Source organism: Anguilla rostrata, chromosome 18 (genome assembly GCF_018555375.3).
Source record: "Anguilla rostrata isolate EN2019 chromosome 18, ASM1855537v3, whole genome shotgun sequence".
Classification (NCBI taxonomy): domain Eukaryota; kingdom Metazoa; phylum Chordata; class Actinopteri; order Anguilliformes; family Anguillidae; genus Anguilla; species Anguilla rostrata.
Genome location: NC_057950.1, coordinates 1,098,436 through 1,120,129, shown reverse-complemented (window position 1 = coordinate 1,120,129; position 21,694 = coordinate 1,098,436). Strand labels below are relative to the sequence as shown.

The 21,694-nt window shown below is 50.5% G+C and overlaps 1 protein-coding gene across 4 annotated transcripts in view; it reads left to right on the top strand.

Annotated features, from left to right (window-relative positions):
* Positions 1-21,694, top strand: part of hhat (hedgehog acyltransferase) — a 125,670-nt gene that overhangs the window by 80,876 nt on the left and 23,100 nt on the right. For 2 of the 4 annotated variants that reach the window (XM_064317809.1, XM_064317810.1), the window contains exon 12: positions 19,222-19,347. In XM_064317809.1, coding sequence (XP_064173879.1) covers positions 19,222-19,331 — 110 coding nt within the window. In that variant the 3' untranslated portion in view covers positions 19,332-19,347. Of the gene's footprint in view, positions 1-19,221; positions 19,730-21,694 lie in introns of those variants that run through there. The other 2 variants (XM_064317811.1, XM_064317808.1) reach the window with 1 other exon arrangement.

Genomic DNA, 21,694 nt, shown 5'->3' with positions numbered 1-21,694 from the left:
TCCTGCTCATCACTGCAAATGGATTCCTTAGGGAAATGCACCATGCTGCGATATACTTATTTTCGACTATGTATCTAAATATGCAATATACATATAGCATTACAATACGTTATTGATGAATTGATATTCATACAGCATTACACTTATCAGGCCATACAACTTTTCATACACTTTAATTTATCATTTTACGCGAATATACTAAAGCAATGCAGGTTAGTACCTGCTCAGTACACGCGTTCCTCCGGATTCGAACTGACTTGATTACAGCATGATTCTTACACGTCACCCCATCCGTCACATGTGAAATATATTTATCACATTTTTTGTATATAAAGTATGCATTTCTGTAGGGGTGAACTTATTTTTACCATCAATTTTCCACATCATATCGCATCACTATCAATCCACCCCACTGAGCTGACAGCCCACATCAGATGCGATGGGTCATTAAGTGCCCAGTTATTTGCAAAAGAACTCAGCCGTTTAAACAAAGTCTTTTAAAGCTTTTTTGGCATTGCAGACATGTATGTAAAGTACAGTTTACATGAAACTAAATAATATCAGTCTTAAAACAGGAAGCAGTTTGTCCGTGGCCCCGCTATGTCATACAGATGGCTGTGCTTCTCCGCTCGTGATCTTGTTGAAGGTTGAAGCTGCCAAAGTTCTTTTCAGGGAGCCAGCCCCCCTGTTGTTGTCCTCACGGGCAGCAAGCGAATGCGACAACACTTCAGAGAGTCATACTGGGGGGTTCCAGTGGACTTCTGAAGTCTTACCTGGGCGTTCTCATGGACTTCTGAAATCTACCTGGGGGGCGTTCTCAGTGGACCTTCTGAGAGTCTTACCTGGGGGGCGTTCGCAGTGAAGGAAGAAGCCTGCAGACTTTTGTACTGGTGTAGCGTAGAGCCTGTGCTGCTGGGAGGGAGCCCCACACACTGGCACCTACTTAACCCTGTGAGGTGTGAGGTCACAAATGTGTGAGTAGAGTGTTCTGAACTGAACATTCTAATGATGATGTCACAATCACTGCTGGTGACTGAAAGCAGTGGAGTTCTAGAATCTATTTCTTGGAATTTTGAAAATACATCCCAAAAAAACCTGCTCTTCAAATGGTTAAGACATGGGGGATGCAGAAGGCCTATCGGCTAAGCTCTGCTGGAGGTTTGGTGGCCGGAGTAGCAGCTGAGTTCACAGCTCTTTTTCATTATACTGGGGGCTGGGTCATTATTTTTACTGGCCTGGATTGCTTGAATAGTGAAAAGAAACTCCCCTGATAGACAAGCTGCCTTAGTGTGGTATATATGCAGAAATATAATTAATTTAAAAACACAGAGGCTTGAACGTCAGATATACCGTCCTTTGCTCTCCGGTTCTCTCAAAGTAAGAGGGAAAACGGCAGTTATTAATATTTATGTGATGCAGTTAAGTGGAATAGCTAAATTTGACCTTGATCTTGACTGAATCACTTTGTTAATTGTAATTGTGTGTTTACAGTGGTTTATGTAAATTATCTTAAAGTGGTCAGTTTACACGTTGCAAATAAAATTTAGATTTTTCCTTTTTAATTATACAAACTGCCAAACACAAAGGGAGGTAAAGATCCGTTGTTAAAGGTTTAGTTCTCATTTAATCACATATTCTGGCTTTTCTCATGTATGTAGATGTACGGTATGTGGGATAAGGGTGGTGGTCGTGCGGTCTCTGTCTCTCGTTTGCACGCACGCACGCTGTTCACACCTGTGCTGTTTCTCGGGGCTGTCGGTGACACGCTGTATCCGTGCTGTGGCCCGTTGTCACGGCGATGCTAAACAGGCGCTTGACCGCCCCGCTCAGGAGTCACCGGGGGCAGTGTAGAGCCGACAGCCTGCAGGCTGAGCTCATGAGGTGTTAGTGCAGGCAGGGAGAGCTCCTCTGCTGTCTGACAGTACGGCTCAGTCGTGTCATGTCAGGACTGTCCGGGTGGTTGTCCAGGGCACTTTGACTGCGTAAACGCGCAAGCCACGGGCACTGATGATTTCTGAGACTGTGGAGCACACAGAGAGCGTGAGGTTAGTTTATTTGGGACTGCTGGGGGACTCTTCCTCTTAAGGCTCTGTTCTAGCGCATGGATGGGTCTGGTTTTAAATCCGGATCTTGGTGTAAAGGAAGGTCTGCTGGAATTACAGCGTCACATTGCACAGTGGCGCCCCCCACTGGTTGATTGGACCACACGGTCTGCCTGTTGAGCCGCATGCAGTGTAATCCTCCTCCTCATGCCTGTGCAGCTGGACGATGGGAAGCAGAGACTGTGTCACGTGCTTTGGGGAGGAGCACACGCTCGATTGCGCTCTCCCTAATCGAAGCAAAACGATGCAGCAGCGGACACTGCTGACTGTAGAGAAAAGAGAGATTTTATTCTTTCTAAAAAGCATTAAAGAAGCACTTTTTTAAAAAATAGTGGTAACTCAGAAAGCTTTGGAGCACAGTTATTTTTATTAGTTTGTTACTTTTTAGCTTCCGTTTGTGATAGATAATTGATCAATTTGGGTGATGGTGTTTTCCAAGCTTTTGAAAGTTTAATTTAACACGGGCACCAAGTCACCCATCCATCTGAAAGACGCTGCGGGAGAAAAGCCTTTTTAAATTAAAACCTTATTTCATGTAGCACGCACACCCTTGGATTAGGCAGACGCACTCATGAACTCTGTTTATGGAGCTATAATGCAATAATGTTCCACTAGACATGGAATATTACCGTGCTTTTAATCTAAGGGTGTTTTTGGGGTAAGGATCATTGTTGTTGACCTTCAGTTGAACCGACCTTACCAGTCACTGAATAATCAGAGCACATAGCATCTGTGGTTTTGCTCAGCAAACTAAGCGCTGCTCAGTTGGGGGTAAAATAGAAGTGCTTAATTGTTGTGGTAATTGTAAATATCCAAGACTGCGGTAGCTGTGAGTGATCTGGCATCTATGGGTTTGGACACTGTGGTTTTTCAGTCAGAATGAGGAAAATACTTAAAATATACGGCGATGATCCACGTTAATGTCTGAAGGGATGTGGCTCATTGGAAACAGTTCATTTGTTTAATTGCACTAAAGTGCAACGTTCCATGAAATAGAAATATTTTTGTGCGTGCATGCTTTCCGTTAGTAAACAAGACCAGATCGGCCACCTTTTGACTTGTGCAGCAATTTAACTTGCTGGAGCCCGTTTTTACCATGCGTCTCGGTGAAAAACACCAGTGCATTTCTAAAAATGCAAAAATGTTTTTAGGGTAAATGCAAATGAAAAACTGCTACTGTGATTGGACTAATCTCCAGTGTATAGGACTGTATAACCGACCAACTGTCACAGTGATTCATTGTGCTGCGTGCTTAAAGGTTACTGGTTTACTTTTTTGGATGGGGAGCTTTTTAGTCACAGATATGGCATAAATAACTTTAATTGTGTCACTGTGTATCACTAAACACTTTGATAATGAAATATTCACACCTTCTGGACCACCGTGTTAGAAAACCGTACAAGGGGAAGATTGAAATATTAATAATTCTTATGATAGCAATGCCACGTCTCCTGTTTCCGTTTGGTTTGCTGGGGAACGGGCGGGTAGCATTCTCTTCCTCCCTTAACATTAAAGCGTAATCATGCAGTCTGTCACTTCAGATGCTGTGTCAGTTAGCGCCTGTGGCGGGGTCAGAGCAAGAGCATATTAGCTGCGATGGGGGGAAAGCTGCTCGCGTTTGAATGGCGCTGCATTTAGCCGACACGACAGAGTTCCACCGCTGTCACGGCAACCGGCAGCTCGCTCAAATAAAGGAGGTGAAATTTGCATTAACCGTCTCCGGTCACGTCAGCCGCCGCCTCTTAAGCCCAACGACGCAGCCGGTGGCGACGTCCTCCTCGCGCTTTGTGTGGCGCGGAGAGACGCCGGGGCGCACAGCGCGCTCTTTACGAAAAGGTCAGTTCGCCTCCGATGGAGTGGCACACTTACCGGGCGCCCAGAAGCCGGCGGGAGAGTGCGAACCGAAACGAGACGAGTGCTGTACGGGGGCGGGCTTGCGGAACTGCGGGATCGCGGCGGGCTTAACGCGATACGGGAGGAGGGGCGCTGCGAGAGAGAGCAGCGGTACGGAGTCACTCAAAGGATCCGCTGCCACCTCCGATCTTATCACTTACATCGCCTGCTGCGCTCAGTCCCTACCCTGTCATCTGCGAATTCAATTACCATTCAGCTCTGGATGGTGACATGACTTCCTATTCAGCCTCTCGCGGAAACGTTGTGTGCTGCAAAATACTGAAATAAGATTTATATCATCCGGAGTTTATCGCCACTTCACAGCATAAGCTATGGGGAAAATATGGAAATTATTGTTGCTTTGCTGAACATTAATGCAATCTCATGAAATATATTTATCATATGTTATGTGTATGATCAATTTACACTTTTTATAATATACTGTTATACATTGCATTTTTGTATGTAGTCTTATAAGTATTTGGTCCATATAACGGTGAACAGAAAAGGCTTCATTTTCCTCAAAATTTTTCCCAATATCAAAATTGGGGTTTGACAGTCCAGTTTATCAAATCAGGTGGTGAACGTGTGATAGATATGTGATTATAGGTGTTCACACTTTCCAGGGGTGAAGGGAATGTATACACACACTGTCTCACCCTACAGGCCTTCTCCATGGCTGTCCCTTCTCCTGTGTTCTGTCCGTTTAAGGTTTCCTGTTCGTTCTGCATGGTATTTCACGCTCGTTCTCATTCAAATGGAACGGATCATCCGTGTGATCCGATGGATAATGTACCATAATAATCAGCCTTCCCTGACCTTTAGTACCTCGTAGAGTTCAGACAGTCTCAATATCTTGTGAGTTTTTAATGGAACTGATTCATGCTTTGTGTAACGGTCGGTAAGTTTAATAACAAACAGCCCGAGCGCTGGCTAAATAATCTGCTTGTGTACGAGCACCTCTGTCTCCCTGGGAATACCCAAGGATTTTAAATACGGTGCCGCAGCGTTAATTAACTTTTCTTATAGCTCAGAAAAAATCCCCCCGCTCTGCATTTCCTGCCCATTGTCAAATACAGGCCCCCCTATATCTGGTTTATGTAGTGCTGTCGGCATTTATTGGGGCATGCTAATGGACCTCGCCCAGCATGGTGAAGCCCAGCATCTGGTCACGGTGTCTGAAGCAGGTGAGGAGCGTTGTGTATTGAGTGGAAAAACACGATCCTTTAGCCCCTCTGAGTATGAAATTAGGAGCGGGCCCTGCCTTTGGAAATGGGAAGCGTTCATTTGAAGTGACAGCACATGAAAGGCATTATAAATCGAGTGCAGAGCTGGTGAGGTGGATTTGAATTCTGAAGATAATGGCCAGCATCACAGCTGCCGCAGGCTCCTGTCTGCTGCTCGGGCCAGTTTGGCATCGTCTGGTTCTGTCTGATCCAGATTTGTTTGTCGTTTGCCCATATTGTGTTTTCTTGTTTTGTTTTTTTTGTTTTTTTTTTTAAGGCGAGTAGGAAGTCCACCCTCCTAAGTATTTTTTCAACTTTTTTTAGACAGTGGGAAAGGGTTACAGATGTAGGTGGGTTTGCGACACAGACGGTGTCATGGCCGGGAATCGAACCCGTGACCACGCGGGGGGGGTTCATATGTGGGTTGAAAGTTCCGCTGAGCTCCATCGGTCTGATCTGCAGACTCCACACTCGTTCCATCATGCTTCAGTCTCTCCTGTCTGCAGGAAAACTAGCAGCTGTTTAAACACAAATAAATGACATTAGTGATTTGACTGCAAACATTGATTTAGATCCCTCAAAACAAGTGATTTTTACTTTTTGTACATACATAAGACTGTAAAGAGCAGGTAAATGGGCAGGGAAGTTATTGTTAGACACATTTTTGTTACAAACACATGTTTAAAATGTGTTTCAATGGCAAGAGAAATTTGAAGTCAGTCCTTTTGATCTCTGAAAATAAAAAATGAAAAAACATTATGCTAACAAAGGGGAATTTTTCCCTGAATTTATATAAAAACTTTCAGTAATATTTTAGCTGTCAGTTTTCTGGCTTAAAATGTATAAAGGTTTAAAATCTTTGAGAGAAGTATTTGACCCAGTTCTTATGTGACTATGAAAACTGTTATTTTGTTTTCAGCCAATGCTTTGGAATGAATTGGCAGCAAACCTGAGATGGTGAATCACCCTGTTATTATGTGGAGTTTCTTTTAGCTTTTATTCTTATTAGAAACATGAGAAGGTTCATTTTCTCCTCTGAAAAGATGGAGCCCACACTCATTTTTGTTCTTGACACTTTATCCTTCGTACGTTTACACAGGAACAGGGGTGAGGGTGCATCAGAGCGCACCATTTATTTTACCTGAAAGTAGGTACGTTTTAGAGGGAAAAAAACACTTGAAAAATCATTTGTTGATATGGAAGGCTCGAGTCGAGCAGTCATCCATCAGATGTTTGTTTGCGATTCTTTCTCCTTGAAGGATCACTTTCTGTACTGATTACAAACACACAGAGGAGACACAGCTGGGTTCAGTTCTGCTGCTACTGCTGCTGTGCTTTTTGCCTGTATCACAGAAAGACTTTATTCTCCTAATTTAATTACCCAGATAATCCGCCCCCCGAGGTCTCGTCATTGGTCTACCCTTCGCTGCAGTCGAGTCTGAGTGTTTCTGCTCTGTTCTGCTGGAGCAGACTCAGTGAAGCAGAGAGACGCGGGCGGATCGATGCTAACAGCAGCACATTCTCCCTGAGGGCCGGCGGGCGCAGGCTGGAGTGTGTGGCCCTTGACTGGAGCGGGTTTTGAAGCGAGCGCACACATAATCAGCCGCGGACTTCATACGGTAGACCAAAGGGCCCCGAGGAACAAAGCAAGCCCGGGATGCGTTCCTGCAGCCCCCTCTGTACACAGCGTGGGCTCTGCGCTCGATTGGCATCGACGTTCTCTCTCTTCGGTCTCGAGCGTCCGCCCCCCCCCCCATTCGCTGGAGCTGGTCGAGGGTCTCGTATCGCTACAGGAGGGACCCCACCGTCACCCTGTCTGACCCAAGAGGCTGCCGATAATGGCCAGCTGCCCCTCCAGAAGGTCCGTGCGCTTGGCCTTCTGGGATACAGTTTGCTGAGCGTTTTGGTTTTTGCGTTTCTTTCTTGCCACCTCTTCCCTTCCTTGCTTTCTTCCACGTTCACCAATCTGTGCTCCTTGTATCCCACTGTGTTGTCATGGCAAATTAGCTTCTTCTCCCTTCCAGATGGTCTTTTGCACAATCAGGGAGCACTGACTCCATAAGTCCACTTATGTCATGTTTATAATGACCCTCAGAGGGTCAGGCAGGGGGATGAGGGTATATTTGTTAATTACATTTTTTTTAACGTAAAGTGGCGTTCTGGGATTGTTTCTTCTGCAGTACACATTCTGCTCAGTCTCTGGAGCCAAGCATGAGTCTGTAGAGGAGGTGGCTCAATCAGTATTTGTCATGTAGTACATGTTCCAAAAAGAAGTGAGAAATATAGCCACAAGCAGCTACTACGGGGTCCAGCTGAAGAAAATAATTAGATTTGACAATCTGCAAATTGTAATAGGCTGAGTGTGAAGTTTTCATTACTGCTGTGGTCAGGCAAAGCTTCCTTTGGGAATGCAGTGTTGCAACCAAAAGGGTGTCTAACTACGTCAGTGCCCAACAGCGACACCTCTGGTTAGTTGCCCAACTGCAGTACAGTTGCTGTGGGCCAGGTCAGGTGCTGGATTTCAGTGTGCGTGTACCTTTATATTCAAGACATACAAATTTCAATTCAGTGCACCAATAATTGAAATACCAAGAAATCTGTACACAAACGTTGGCACAAAGGTGAGTGAGACTACTAACGCTTTTCCTGGAAAATTGTTTTGTCTGTTGAATATTGTGGTTAGTTTAGATACAGTACACGAGGCTGATAAGCAGTATGATTGGTTTGGGCTGAGTAAATAAACGTTTGTTTGCCTCCCAATTCCCCTGGGATTTCCTTGCAATTATGCGGGAGATCTACGGGAAAAACAGCCACAGAAGCAGGAGATTCATTGGATAAATGGTAGTACTCCTGTGCTTGCGATGCTTTGAACCATAAATTGGGTAAACCCCAAACTGTTGATTTATTTCTATTAGTTGAATGCTAGTTAAAGATTAGTTAGATAAAAGTTATTAATCAGTCCATTTATCAGGAATCCTCGAATATCCTTTAAATGTTAATATTCCCTGAAATCCAGTGCTAGTGATGGGATTGCCTCTAAGCTCCAGCTCATGGTCATGGTAGCTGCCCGGCCATTTGGTGCAATCTAGATGCATTTGAGCTGGTAAGTGCTTCTCTTTTCACTGCACTTCGACTTGAACTGACAACGAGAACATTAATGCCCGCAGCGCTTTTAAACCTTTAAAACGACGGTTTCCTTGTTTATCCCCCCACCCCCATCTCAAACTGCGGATTTAGTAAATAAACTGGATTTTTAAAATGTATTTTACCACCAAAGGAAACTGCAGCAAATCCTTCTCTAGTCCGCAGCGGTCTGGGGAAATCCACACCGCTCGGTTCTGAGAGCTGGAGATGGAGAATGTGCTCAGAATGAGTTCTCTCCCCCCCAGCCCCCCCCACCCCCACCCTCTTTTAATGCCGCAGTTTGCCAGTCCCGCTCAGCTCTGATGGCGGGAGGGAGGCTGTCGTTTTCTGTGTTCAGTGAAAATATCCAGTGCCTTCGAGCTGAATGGCGACAGACAGTGCCTGGTGTTTTTTTTTTTTTTGGGGGGGGGGGGTGTTTTTTTTCTGCACAAATAAAAGCGCGGCCTGCTGTGGCGTTGAGAGCTCTGACTGTGAGCCCAAATTTTCCGCACGCTTTCTCGTTATGGATCCCTTCGGATAATCGTGAACCATCCTGCGCCAGCTTGTGTTAATGCTGGCAGTGCAGTCAGGACGCCAGGCGGTGCTCAGCAGAGCCCTGCCATAGGCAGGGAGGCCAGGCTCAGCATTCCGGTGCTCAGCAGAGCCCTGCCATAGGCAGGGAGGCCAGGCTCAGCATTCCGGTGCTCAGCAGAACCCTGCCATGGGCAGGGAGGCCAGGCTCAGCATTCCGGTGCTCAGCAGAACCCTGCCATGGGCAGGGAGGCCAGGCTCAGCATTCCGTGCTCAGCAGAACCCTGCCATGGGCAGGAGGCCAGGCTCAGCATTCCGTGCTCAGCAGAGTCCTGCCATAGGCAGGGAGGCCAGGCTCAGCATTCCGGTGCTCAGCAGAGTCCTGCCATAGGCAGGAGGCCAGGCTCAGCATTCCGGTGCTCAGCAGAGTCCTGCCATAGGCAGGAGGCCAGGCTCAGCATTCCGGTGCTCAGCAGAGTCCTGCCATAGGCAGGAGGCCAGGCTCAGCATTCCGGTGCTCAGCAGAGCCTGCATAGGCAGGGAGGCCAGGCTCAGCATTCCGGTGCTCAGCAGAACCCTGCCATGGGCAGGGAGGCCAGGCTCAGCATTCCGGTGCTCAGCAGAACCCTGCCATGGGCAGGGAGGCCAGGCTCAGCATTCCGGTGCTCAGCAGAGTCCTGCCATAGGCAGGGAGGCCAGGCTCAGCATTCCGGTGCTCAGCAGAGTCCTGCCATAGGCAGGGAGGCCAGGCTCAGCATTCCGGTCCTCAGCAGAGCCTGCCATAGGCAGGAGGCCAGGCTCAGCATTCGTGCTCAGCAGAGCCCTGCCATGGCAGGGAGGCCAGGCTCAGCATTCCGGTGCGATAGCAGAGCCCCGCCATAGGCAGGGAGGCCAGGCTCAGCCATTCCGGTGCTCAGCAGAACCCTGCCATAGGCAGGGAGGCCAGGCTCAGCATCGGTGCTCAGCAGAGCCCTGCCATAGGCAGGGAGGCCAGCTCAGCATTCCGGTGCTCAGCAGAGCCCTGCCATAGGCAGGGAGGCCAGGCTCAGCATTCCGGTGCTCAGCAGAGCCCTGCCATAGGCAGGGAGGCCAGGCTCAGCATTCCGGTGCGATAGCAGAACCCTGCCATAGGCAGGGAGGCCAGGCTCAGCATTCCGGTGCTCAGCAGAGCCCTGCCATAGGCAGGGAGGCCAGGCTCAGCATTCCGGTGCTCAGCAGAGCCCTGCCATAGGCAGGAAGCCAGGCTCAGCATTCCGGTGCTCAGCAGAACCCTGCCATGGGCAGGGAGGCCAGGCTCAGCATTCCGGTGCTCAGCAGAGCCCTGCCATAGGCAGGGAGGCCAGGCTCAGCATTCCGGTGCTCAGCAGAGCCCTGCCATAGGCAGGGAGGCCAGGCTCAGCATTCCGGTGCTCAGCAGAGCCCTGCCATAGGCAGGGAGGCCAGGCTCAGCATTCCGGTGCTCAGCAGAGCCCTGCCATAGGCAGGGAGGCCAGGCTCAGCATTCCGGTGTGATAGCAGAGCCCTGCCATAGGCAGGGAGGCCAGGCTCAGCATTCCGGTGTGATAGCAGAGCCCTGCCATAGGCAGGGAGGCCAGGCTCAGCATTCCGGTGCGATAGCAGAGCCCTGCCATAGGCAGGGAGGCCAGGCTCAGCATTCCGGTGCTCAGCAGAGCCCTGCCATAGGCAGGGAGGCCAGGCTCAGCATTCCGGTGCTCAGCAGAGCCCTGCCATAGGCAGGGAGGCCAGGCTCAGCATTCCGGTGCTCAGCAGAGCCCTGCCATAGGCAGGGAGGCCAGGCTCAGCATTCCGGTGCTCAGCAGAGCCCTGCCATAGGCAGGGAGGCCAGGCTCAGCATTCCGGTGCTCAGCAGAGCCCTGCCATAGGCAGGGAGGCCAGGCTCAGCTTCAGTGCTCAGCAGAGCCCTGCCATAGGCAGGGAGGCCAGGCTCAGCATTCCGGTGCGATAGCAGTTTAAATGCCCAGCTCGTCCCGTAGCAGTAAGGATTACAGCTCATTTTCAATTAAAAAAAGAACAAAAACTCTTGCATGTGCTCCAGTGGGGAGCTGGGTCCCACTCTCTTAAGACTGATGACAGAACTCCCAGAATCCTTTGCAGACAGATGTACACCACAGGCCATGGCCCAATCAGTGAGGCTGGTTTGTCCTTCCCCAGTGACATCACAGATCTGGTCGATAAGCCAAGGCACTCAACGCCCATCCTCTCTGGGGGGCAGAGCAGACTCTAAATTAGCTATATACAAATAACATGACAGCCTATCCTTGGACAGCAGTCAAAGGTCATTTAGTTTAATGTAGCACGTTCTCAAAAAAATTTAAGCCCTCGCGTTAATTTCTGCAAAGACCGGCAGACCGAGGAAATTCGGCAGTCTGCGACTGCAGAAAAAAACGGTGGTTTTGCAGAGAGCAGGTGACCCAGCCCGGGGGCTCGGAACAAGCTGCTGCTCTGTCAGTCACACGCCCGTCCTCTGCAATCACCCCCCCCCCCACCCCCCCCTCACAGGTGCAGCACCGCAGGTGTTTGCACAGAGCTGTCAATCTGCACCGGGTCAAGCGTTTCGTCGAAGGGTCCCGCCCCCTACGCCACCCACAGGGCGGAGCGCGGGGTGCAGACCGGTATCGAGGGAAGCGGGCAGGTCGTCTTTGTGGAGAGACATGCTCTCGACCCCCCCCACTCCCCCCCCCCAGCCCCCATTGGTCCTGCCCCCCTAATTAACCTGCCCCCCCCTTGACCGGGCAATTTAAATCAATCGCAACAGGATAATCAGGCCCTTCCACACACTGCACATTTCCTGAGAGGCATTCAGCCCTTCAGGCATTCAGTGCTCAGTTACCCCTGACTGAAGACATAGTCACGATGCACAGAGTTTCAGATATACAATCTGATCTTTGGACAAATGCAATGGAGAACTGGGAAAGTACATTAAAAATATATTTCAGTAAGTTGCGCTCTGGAGGAATTGTGAAGTGGTAGTATTATGGTAGTGACATCTGTTTGAAGTGTTCTGAAGTATAAAATAGTATGTATGTGGACCCCCCCTTCTAAATGGTGGGTTTGGCTACCACACCCACTGCTAACAGGTGCATACAATCAAGCATACGGCTGTGCAATCTCCATAGACAAGCCTTAGCAATAGAATGGGTCATACTGAAGAGCTCAGAGATTTTCAACATGGCGCTGTCATAGGATGCCACCTTTCCAACAAGTCAATTTGTCAAATTTCTACCCTGCTAGAGCTGCCCTGGTCAACTGTAAGTGCTGTTATTTTGAAGTGGAAACGTCTCGGTGCAACAACAGCTCTGCTGCGAAGCGGTGGGCCACACAAGCTCACAGAATGGGACCGCCGAGTGCAGAAGCATGTAGTGTGAAAAAATAGTCTGTCGTTGGTTTCAACGCTCACTACCGAGTTCCAGACTACTTCTGGAAACAACGTCAACACAAGAACTGTTCGTCGGAAGCTTCGTGCTCAGCTGCACACAAGCCTAAAATTACCATGCGTAGTGCCAAGCATCAGCTGAGTGGTGTAAAGCACGCCGCCATTGGACTCTGTAGCAGTGGAAACGCGTTCTCTTGAGTGATGAATCACGCTTCACTATCTGGCAGTCTAATGGACGAATCTGGGATTGGTGAATGCCAGGAGAACGCTAATTGCCCAAATGCACAGTGCCAACTCTAAAGTTTGGTGGCGGAGGAATAATGGTCTGGGGCTGGGCCCCTTAGATCCAGTGAAGGGGAATTTGTGGCAGCGGTTTGGGGAAGGCCCTTTCCCGTTTTAGCATGACTGGCCTGCACAGAGCCCTGACCTCCACCCCATCAAACACCCTTGGGATGAACTGGAATTGGAGCCAGGCCTTATCGCCCAATATCAGTGCCCGATCTCACTAATGCTCTCGTGGCTGAATGAAAGAAAATCCCCGCAGCCATATTCCAAAATCTAGTGGAAAGCCTTCCCAGAAGAGTGGAGGCTGTTACAGCAGCAAAAGGGGGTCCAAATTCATATTAATGCCAATTGTTTTGGAATGTTCAAAAAGCACATATGGGTGTGATGCACAGGTGTCCACATACCTTTGGCCATATAGTGTATATTCAGGTATACTCTAGCATAGTATTTTTTTTTAACATCTGATGCCTGCTTTGTTGTTCCTCAGCTTTATATCTCTAGTCCAAGAAAAAAATCACATTAAAAAAATGAAGAACAAATAGATTAGAAAAAAAACCAGTCAACAAAAAACAGAATTTACTATCGTGTTGTGAACTCCTAAATCTGCGAATAAGTGCACACGCTGAAAAGGTGAAGCCAGAAATGCTTTGTGACTACTCCGCTGAAAATAAACCTTTTTTTCAGTCAGATGGATTCTCAGCAGGTGAGCGCTGCATTCCATGCGAGCTTGCCCCCTGTTCCACACTCAGAACCCCTTTAATATCGCTGTGCGGGAAAGTCCTGCTCGCAGCTCTCAGCCAGCACGCACACACACACACACACATGCACGCACGCACACACATACACACACACACACGCACACACTCACACGCACGCACACACACACACACATGCGCACACGCACACTCACACTCACGCATGCACGCACACGCACGCACACACTCACACGCACACTCACACTCTCACACACACACACACGTGCGCACACACGCACACACACACACACACACATGCGTGCACACTCACACACGCACGCACTCACACACACACGCATGCACACATGCACACACACACACACACACATGCACACACACACATGCGCGCACGCACACTCACACACACACACGTGCGCATACACACGCACACACACACTCACACTCACACGCACATGCACGCACACACTCGCACACGCACTCACACACACACACGCGCGCACACTCACACACGCACTCACACACACACACACACACACAGAGTGAATGAATTTGGTGTTGCGAGAATAAAAGGACCAACTTTAAACAAGAAGCATGCTGGTTTTATTTCGTAAATAGCAACAGTACGTCAGATAGACCCTAAATAAAAAATGGCCTGTATCGGAATTTGAGGGCTTTGCTGAGGAAAGTGGAGCTGGCCGTTCCCTTAGAGAGGAGCCCGTGTGTTGAGATTGGGAGCTGGCCGTTCCCTTAGGGAGGAGCCCGTGTGTTGAGATTGGGAGCTGGCCGTTCCCTTAGAGAGGAGCCCGTGTGTTGAGGTTGGGAGCTGGCCGTTCCCTTAGAGAGAGGAGCCCGTGTGTTGAGATTGGGAGCTGGCCGTTCCCTTAGAGAGAGGAGCCCGTGTGTTGAGATTGGGAGCTGGCCGTTCCCTTAGAGAGGAGCCCGTGTGTTGAGGTTGGGAGCTGGCCGTTCCCTTAGAGAGGAGCCCGTGTGTTGAGGTTTGGAGCTGGCCGTTCCCTTAGAGAGAGGAGCCCGTGTGTTGAGATTGCGAGCTGGCCGTTCCCTTAGAGAGGAGCCCGTGTGTTGAGATTGGGAGCTGGCCGTTCCCTTAGAGAGGAGCCCGTGTGTTGAGGTTGGGAGCTGGCCGTTCCCTTAGAGAGAGGAGCCCGTGTGTTGAGATTGCGAGCTGGCCGTTCCCTTAGAGAGGAGCCCGTGTGTTGAGATTGGGAGCTGGCCGTTCCCTTAGAGAGGAGCCCGTGTGTTGAGATGGGACAGGCCCGTACCGCAGGCATGCTGCGCTGCATTGATTCCCCCGGAGGCCGTCCCGGGCCGCCCGGCTGGCTCCAGGCTCCCGGGGCGTTCGCTGACCCCCGTTTCGGTGGCTAGATTGCCATCGATTCGGCTCGCGGGCAGAGTTCGCGGTAAGTCGTGCTTTCGGTGTATTTTTGTTTCCTTTCACCTTCCGTTTCGATCCGATGTGAACATGCCCTCGCTCCGTTAAGTCCAGGGATGTCTGCACACCTGGTGAATTCCCTCGCACGTGCTTGGAGAGGATGATAGCCAATCAGAAGCAGCACGAAGCCTTGCAGTCCTCCTTGCTGAATACATGAGTGAATCCTGAAAGGAGGAGGAGTGTATGCGCCGAGGCGGGTTTATTTCATTTCTTCCAGCCGTGTCCTCACAGCACCGTTGGGCTGCCCTCTGGACGCGAGCTCCGAAGCGCGGTTCTGTCTGCGGCGGGTTGTCTGTAATCCGATAGCGATGGAGGGGGGTTGGTTGTGGAATAGCGATTAGCCTGCCTCTGCTGACCCATCCGTTCAGACCACAGAATTTTGGCTGTGACAGAATACCCTGTGGAGGAGTCAGCAGAAAGGCTGGAGGTGACTGTCACCTTGAGTGCCCCCCCCCCTCCAGCCCACAGCTGGAACCTTCCGCTCAATCACAGACAGTTTTTATCGTCCGCGTTAACAGCCAGAACGGGCCGGCCTGGTCGGGAAGACCTGCTGAATCTGAAAGCAGGGCCGGAGGGTCCAGTGTAGCCAGTGGGATGCTTTTGTTTTTTTTTTTTCCTGTGACAATTCTTAAGCCAGCTCAGCTCAGTTCAGATCAGTATTTACGCCAGACAGTGAGACTGCTCTAGAATGTATCCAGTGTGAACTACTGAGGTTTAGAATGTCTGCTGATGGCTGCTGCAAACTCTGATCTTTAACATGTTCTTATTCCTTGTGAATAGCGGTCAGTAGCCACACCCCCCGTCAGTATGTCTTACAGGAGGAGCCGCTGGGTGTACCCACTCTGTGTTTGTGATTGGCTGAGGAGCCACTGGGTGTACCCACTCTGTGTTTGTGATTGGCTGAGGAGCTGCTGGGTGTACCCACTCTGTGTTTGTGATTGGCTGAGGAGCCGCTGGGTGTACCCACTCTGTGTTTGTGATTGGCTGAGGAGCTGCTGGGTGTACCCACTCTGTGTTTGTGATTGGCTGAGGAGCCGCTGGGTGTACCCACTCTGTGTTTGTGATTGGCTGAGGAGCCGCTGGGTGTACCCACTCTGTGTTTGTGATTGGCTGAGGAGCCGCTGGGTGTACCCACTCTGTGTTTGTGATTGGCTGAGGAGCTGCTGGGTGTACCCACTCTGTGTTTGTGATTGGCTGAGGAGCCGCTGGGTGTGTGCGGCGGTGTTCTCTCTGCAGAACGCCCGGGGTCAGCCTCGTTACTCAGCGCTCCATTGATTAATTAAAGCTGCTGATTGGACCGTCAGATGGGCTCACCTGGAGCTCTCTGAGCGTTACGATGGCTAACAAACCGCGCGCTGCATCCCCCTCCCTCCCTCCCTGCCTGTGCTGGTCCCGCGCGCTGCATCCCCCTCCCTCCCTCCCTGCCTGTGCTGGTCCCGCGCGCTGCATCCCCCTCCCTCCCTCCCTGCCGCTGGTCCCGCACGCTGCATCCCCCTCCCTCCCTCCCTGCCTGTCCTGGTCCCGCGCGCTGCATCCCCCTCCCTGCCTCCCCTCCCCCGGCCCTGCGGACCACGTTGCTCATTCAGCGCCGCGCGGTTCGTTAGCCATCGTAGCGCTCAGAGACCCTGGATCCCCCATAAGCCCGAGTCTCTGCCGCGCGGGCTGCCTGGTCTTTCTGCACCGAGCCGCCGCGCGGTCCTGCAGCCAGGCTAGCGCCGATAGCGTCTGATGGGCTCATTTATCTGAGTCTGTAACGTCTCCTCTGTGGGGGGGGGGGCACAATCACTTAGCTCATACAGACTCCTCCGCCCCCCCCCTCCGCCCGCGGGGGGCCGCGAGCCTGAGGAGGCGGAGATTAGATTCTGCCCTGCCAGCGTTTAAAGGACACGTCCCGTCCCATCTGCCCCGGCCCACAGACTGCTCTCCTCAGGTTGCCTTGGAGACTACATCTGCAGGGCCTGTTCAGTCCTGACCAGGGTCCAATGCGTATCTGAAGGCATTCAGCTTTTCAGATTGCCAGCAGTACTTGCAAACTGCAGATCCCTGAGAATTTTCAACAAAACATGTTTGTCAGCCAGAAAGCACAGTCATTCCAAAGAAGGATTTCGTTTTTTTTGGGTATTGGTGAAAATAGATCGATATTTTAAAATGAACTCGTAATCTGAAGTAATTTAACTGGTGTCTGAAGAGGTGAAGTCTGTGAAATGTCACTTTCACACGGGTCCAAATCAGCTGTGTACCTAAACCCTGGATGGTCAGTCTTCCCCCTCGTTGATTGGCTGGTGGTCATGCTGTGTGAGACCTGATTGGCTGAATAACAGGCCATGTCCTCCCGCAGTCCAAATGTGCTGTACAAGATGGTGCCTGTGAGGACTGTGGAATTGAAGCAGCATTCTGAAATAAAGCAAAATCTCAAAACCAGTCATTCAGATTAGTTTACCTTGGTGCTTTATGTATAGAGAAGTTTCATTTTCATTTCATGTAGTTTATTTGGTAGGGACAATGCAAGTTAACATAGTACCACTTCAACTCATTACAAACAAGTTGATGTAACTGATGTACCGCATACCTGCAGTACATTTTTGACTAATGAAGCTTTGATATAGCATTGTGTCTGTTAGTTTTAAAATGTTATATATCAAATCTGTTAGATATAAAAAGGACCCAACAAAGAACACTGCCATCTTAAATATTATTTAAACTATAAATGTCAGCTTGAGCTCTATAATGCTGAGCGCTTGATGTTACAAAAAAAATCAATGAAATATCTTATTTTGTGTAATGTGGCGGTATCTCCTTGAGAAGTCAAATCACGGTGGATGAGTGTAATCATCTTCGCTGTTGGGGATGTAGATGGGATGTTTCATTACTCGGGCACTCAAAGGCTGAAAGGAATTTCCACGTGAGCTTACACTGTCTCCGGTGCGCCCCCCCTCTCCCCCCCAGGCATCCTGTAATGCGTCAGATTTATTGCTTGGGAAGGCGCTTCACAGCGAGGGTGGGATGGATGCAGTCCACGGACACATCCTTCTTTTCCTGCGAGCGGTCGCCGAACAGGCCCCGCCCCTCCCGCGCAGAGAGATGGGCGCGTTAAACGCTTCCATCCCTCCCGCCGAACACGCCCCCGCCCCTCCCGCGCGTTAAACGCTTCCTGGCCGCGCGGCCGGCCCCGCTGATGTGACCGCGCCCGCCGTATGGCTGATGGATTTCTCCCGCGGCCCCTTATTTCTGTTTGTCCACACTACCCTGCATCGCTCATACATCATCCTGCTCAGCTGTCAGACAGGAACAGCATCCAGCGCAGGGCCTGAGCGGGTGTGTGTGTGCGCGTGTGTGCGCGTGTGTGCGCATGTGTGCGGGTGTGCATGTGTGCGTGTGCGTGTGCGTGTGCGTGCGTGTGTGGTGTGCGTGTGTGCGTGTGCGTGTGTGTGTGTGTGTGTGTGTGCGCGTGTGCGCGTGTGCGTGTGTGTGTGCGCGTGTGTGTGTGTGTGTGTGTGCGCGTGTGTGGTGTGGGTGTGTGCGCACGTGTGCGCATGTGTGTGTGTGTGTGCGTGCCATCTTTATTCATTTAGCTGTGATACAGCTCTAGAACTTTTCCCCAAGACGGGGCCTTCGATTTACAATTTGGCAATTCAGCAGACACCATTTTGCCACAGAAGTGCAGTTAAGATGGGGAGAAAAGCACCACTTGGGCTCAGTTTAGAGAGATATTAGAGATGAGTACAGCTACAGTCACATTAGGGCTGGCGTCAGGATGGGTTCCCCAAGACCTGCAGAACACAAGGAGACTGCTGTTTATTGACTATTGACTACAGGCAGTTCAGCACACCCAGGCCTGGCTAATACAGGCCGTTCAGCCCGCCCAGGCCTGGGGCCCAGCACTCAGGCCTGGACTCTGGCACTCAGGCCTGGACTCTGGCACTCAGGCCTGGACTCTGGTACTCAGGCCTGGACTCTGGCACTCAGGCCTGGACTCTGGCACTCAGGCCTGGACTCTGGTACTCAGGCCTGGACTCTGGTACTCAGGCCTGGACTCTGGCACTCAGGGTTTCTGTCTCTATGGTGTGGCCGGGCACGATTCTCCTCTCACTGTGTGAGGAAACATGTCCTGATATCTGTGCAGAATTTGCCATTCACTAATCTCCCGCTGTGTCCCCTTGTTCTGCCGACAGAACTCAACCTGAACAATCTTCTGTGGTTCACTTGAATCGTTTTATGAATTTGAAAACCTCAGTCAGACCCCCCCCCCTCCCCCTTACTGCAGCAGAACTGAAGGGTGTAATGCATGCATTTAATATCTGTGAAGGGTGTACTGTGTGCATTGAATATCTGAAGGGTGTAATGTGTGCATTTAATATCTGTGAAGGGTGTAATGTGTGCATTTAATATCTGAAGGGTGTAATGTGTGCATTTAATATCTGTGAAGAGTGTAATGTGTGCATTTAATATCTGTGAAGGGTGTAATGTGTGGATTTAATATCTCTGCTTGTCTCCCCTGCAGGCTGGTCCACTGTTGCCGTGCCGATACTCATCTTCCTGTACAGCTTCGCTCAGATTGGTCTGGAGCAGGACAGGAAGGAGCAGCTGTCTGCGCGGGACAGACCCGGATAGACTCGTCTGCGAGACGGTGAAGACCCCCCCCCCCAGGTGATGGGGCACTGACACCAGCCGGGCTTTAGGACGTGTGATGTCACGAGTCCCGTCTGTGTGTGAAAGACGGAGACGCTCTGTCTGTCCCGTGCGTGACACGCGCGGTTCTCTCTCCGGGAACGGTGCGTGCTGTGCAGTTAGGGGGTCAGTTCCATTTCAGTTTGGTCACTCGAGGAAATTAATGGAGCTGAATGAGTTCATTGAAAACCTGCCGGAATCTTCTTTCATGGTGTTCTTTGGAATGAATTGAGTTTAGATTAATTTCCCTCGGTGACTAAGCTTGGTAGCGTATCATCCTCAGCACTGGCATTGTTTTGTTTGTGAAGTTGAGCTTTCAGTAAAACTGAAGACTGAAAATAGGCCTAGGGGTTTCCCTTGTATTGAGGTCTATAAAGGAACAGACTCCTGGAGCTGCTAACTCTTCCTCTGGTTCATAACTCTGACGCTATATTACTGATACTATATTTCCTCAGTATTCCCCCACACTTTCACTGCTGTATGGTCTGTCTCATACAGAGCGTTCCTCCCCAGGATCCACGATTAGCGCTCAGAGCCGATGGACCGGTCAGTCAGTCAGTGGCTAACTACCAGCGCTCAGTGTCATATGCGGCTTGATCAGTCCACTCTCTTCTGGTGGCCTACCCATGATGCAGCAGTTAAAAGGGCAATCAGTCCATTCTTCTTCAGGTGGCTTACCCATGATGCAGCAGTTAAAAGGGCAATCAGTCCATTCTTCTTCAGGTGGCTTACCCATGATGCAGCAGTTAAAAGGGCAATCAGTCCATTCTTCTTCAGGTGGCTTACCCATGATGCAGCAGTTAAAAGGGCAATCAGTCCATTCTTCTTCAGGTGGCTTACCCATGATGCAGCAGTTAAAAGGGCAATCAGTCACCTCTTCGTCAGGTGGCTTACCCATGATGCAGCAGTTAAAAGGGCAATCAGTCACCTCTTCGTCAGGTGGCTTACCCATGATGCAGCAGTTAAAAGGGCAATAAGTCGCCTCTTCGTCAGATGGCTTACCCATGATGCAGCAGTGAAAAGGGCGCTGGTTTTGTTCGTGCTGCGTGCAGGTTGCCGTCTCCGCCCGATCGCGTGTCAGTTTCGCGGGGTAGAAGGGATGACGCAGATCTTTGGCGGTAATCTGATTAGCGAGCGGGTCTGAGCGAAATCCCCCTTAATTACTGCCGCAGGAATGAGCCCGCGAAGTTTCGGGGACACGAGTCCTGCGCGGGACGCCCCTCTGCAGCATCACGCTTTAAATGGCTTATCATAAGAGCGCGGCCCGATTAGGGGCGGATTACCGGTGTAAAAATAATTTCATTCCACAGAATGCGTTCTCAAGGGGACTTTATCAGGAGTTCTGTTTTTTTGGACATGTCAGATTCACTGTTTGGGGATCAGTCCACACTGGCCTGTGAGTTTGTTTTTGACAATAACCGGAGATGGGTGTTATTTTGGACTATGCTTGTCTTTGTACCGTGCTCACCTTGTGTCATATCCCATGGCATGGTACATCTGTCTCTAGCTGGTCCAAGTGAGCTGGTGAGGTCATTGGGTGATTTCCCTTTCCCACAATCCCCCTGTTGCCCCAGAGCTGTGCTGTGCTGATAGATTCCCCTGTAGGCCGATTCCAGAGGCTCAGGTGAAGGGGCCCTTTAGGCTCCTGCAGTCTCACACACAGGCTCCAGCGCGTCGGGCTCCAGTGTGCTTTCAACTCTGACTCCCACTGAGCACGCTCCTGTCCAAGCCCCACTGAGCACGCTCCTGTCCAATCCCCACTGAGCACGCTCCTGTCTAAGCCCCACTGAGCACGCTCCTGTCCAAGCCCCACTGAGCACGCTCCTGTCCAAGCCCTACTGAGCACGCTCCTGTCCAAGCCCCACTGAGCACGCTCCTGTCCAAGCCCTACTGAGCACGCTCCTGTCCAAGCCCCACTGAGCACGCTCCTGTCCAAGCCCCACTGAGCACGCTCCTGTCCAAGCCCCACTGAGCACGCTCCTGTCCAAGCCCCACTGAGCACGCTCCTGTCCAAGCCCCACTGAGCACGCTCCTGTCTAAGCCCCACTGAGCACGCTCCTGTCCAAGCCCCACTGAGCACGCTCCTGTCCAAGCCTCTCTTACTGCTGTGTTGTTTTTGCTTAAATTGCATCCATGACTTCTCAAGATTTATTATACTGGTGGCGTTTCCCCGCTTATAAGACACAGTGAGTCATCTCAGCATTTGGGCAGAAATGTTGAGGCTTGTTCAAAAAACTAATGGCCCACATTTTAAAAATTCACAGGAGAATCAAACTTTAAACGGTGAAAGACCTATTTATATATAT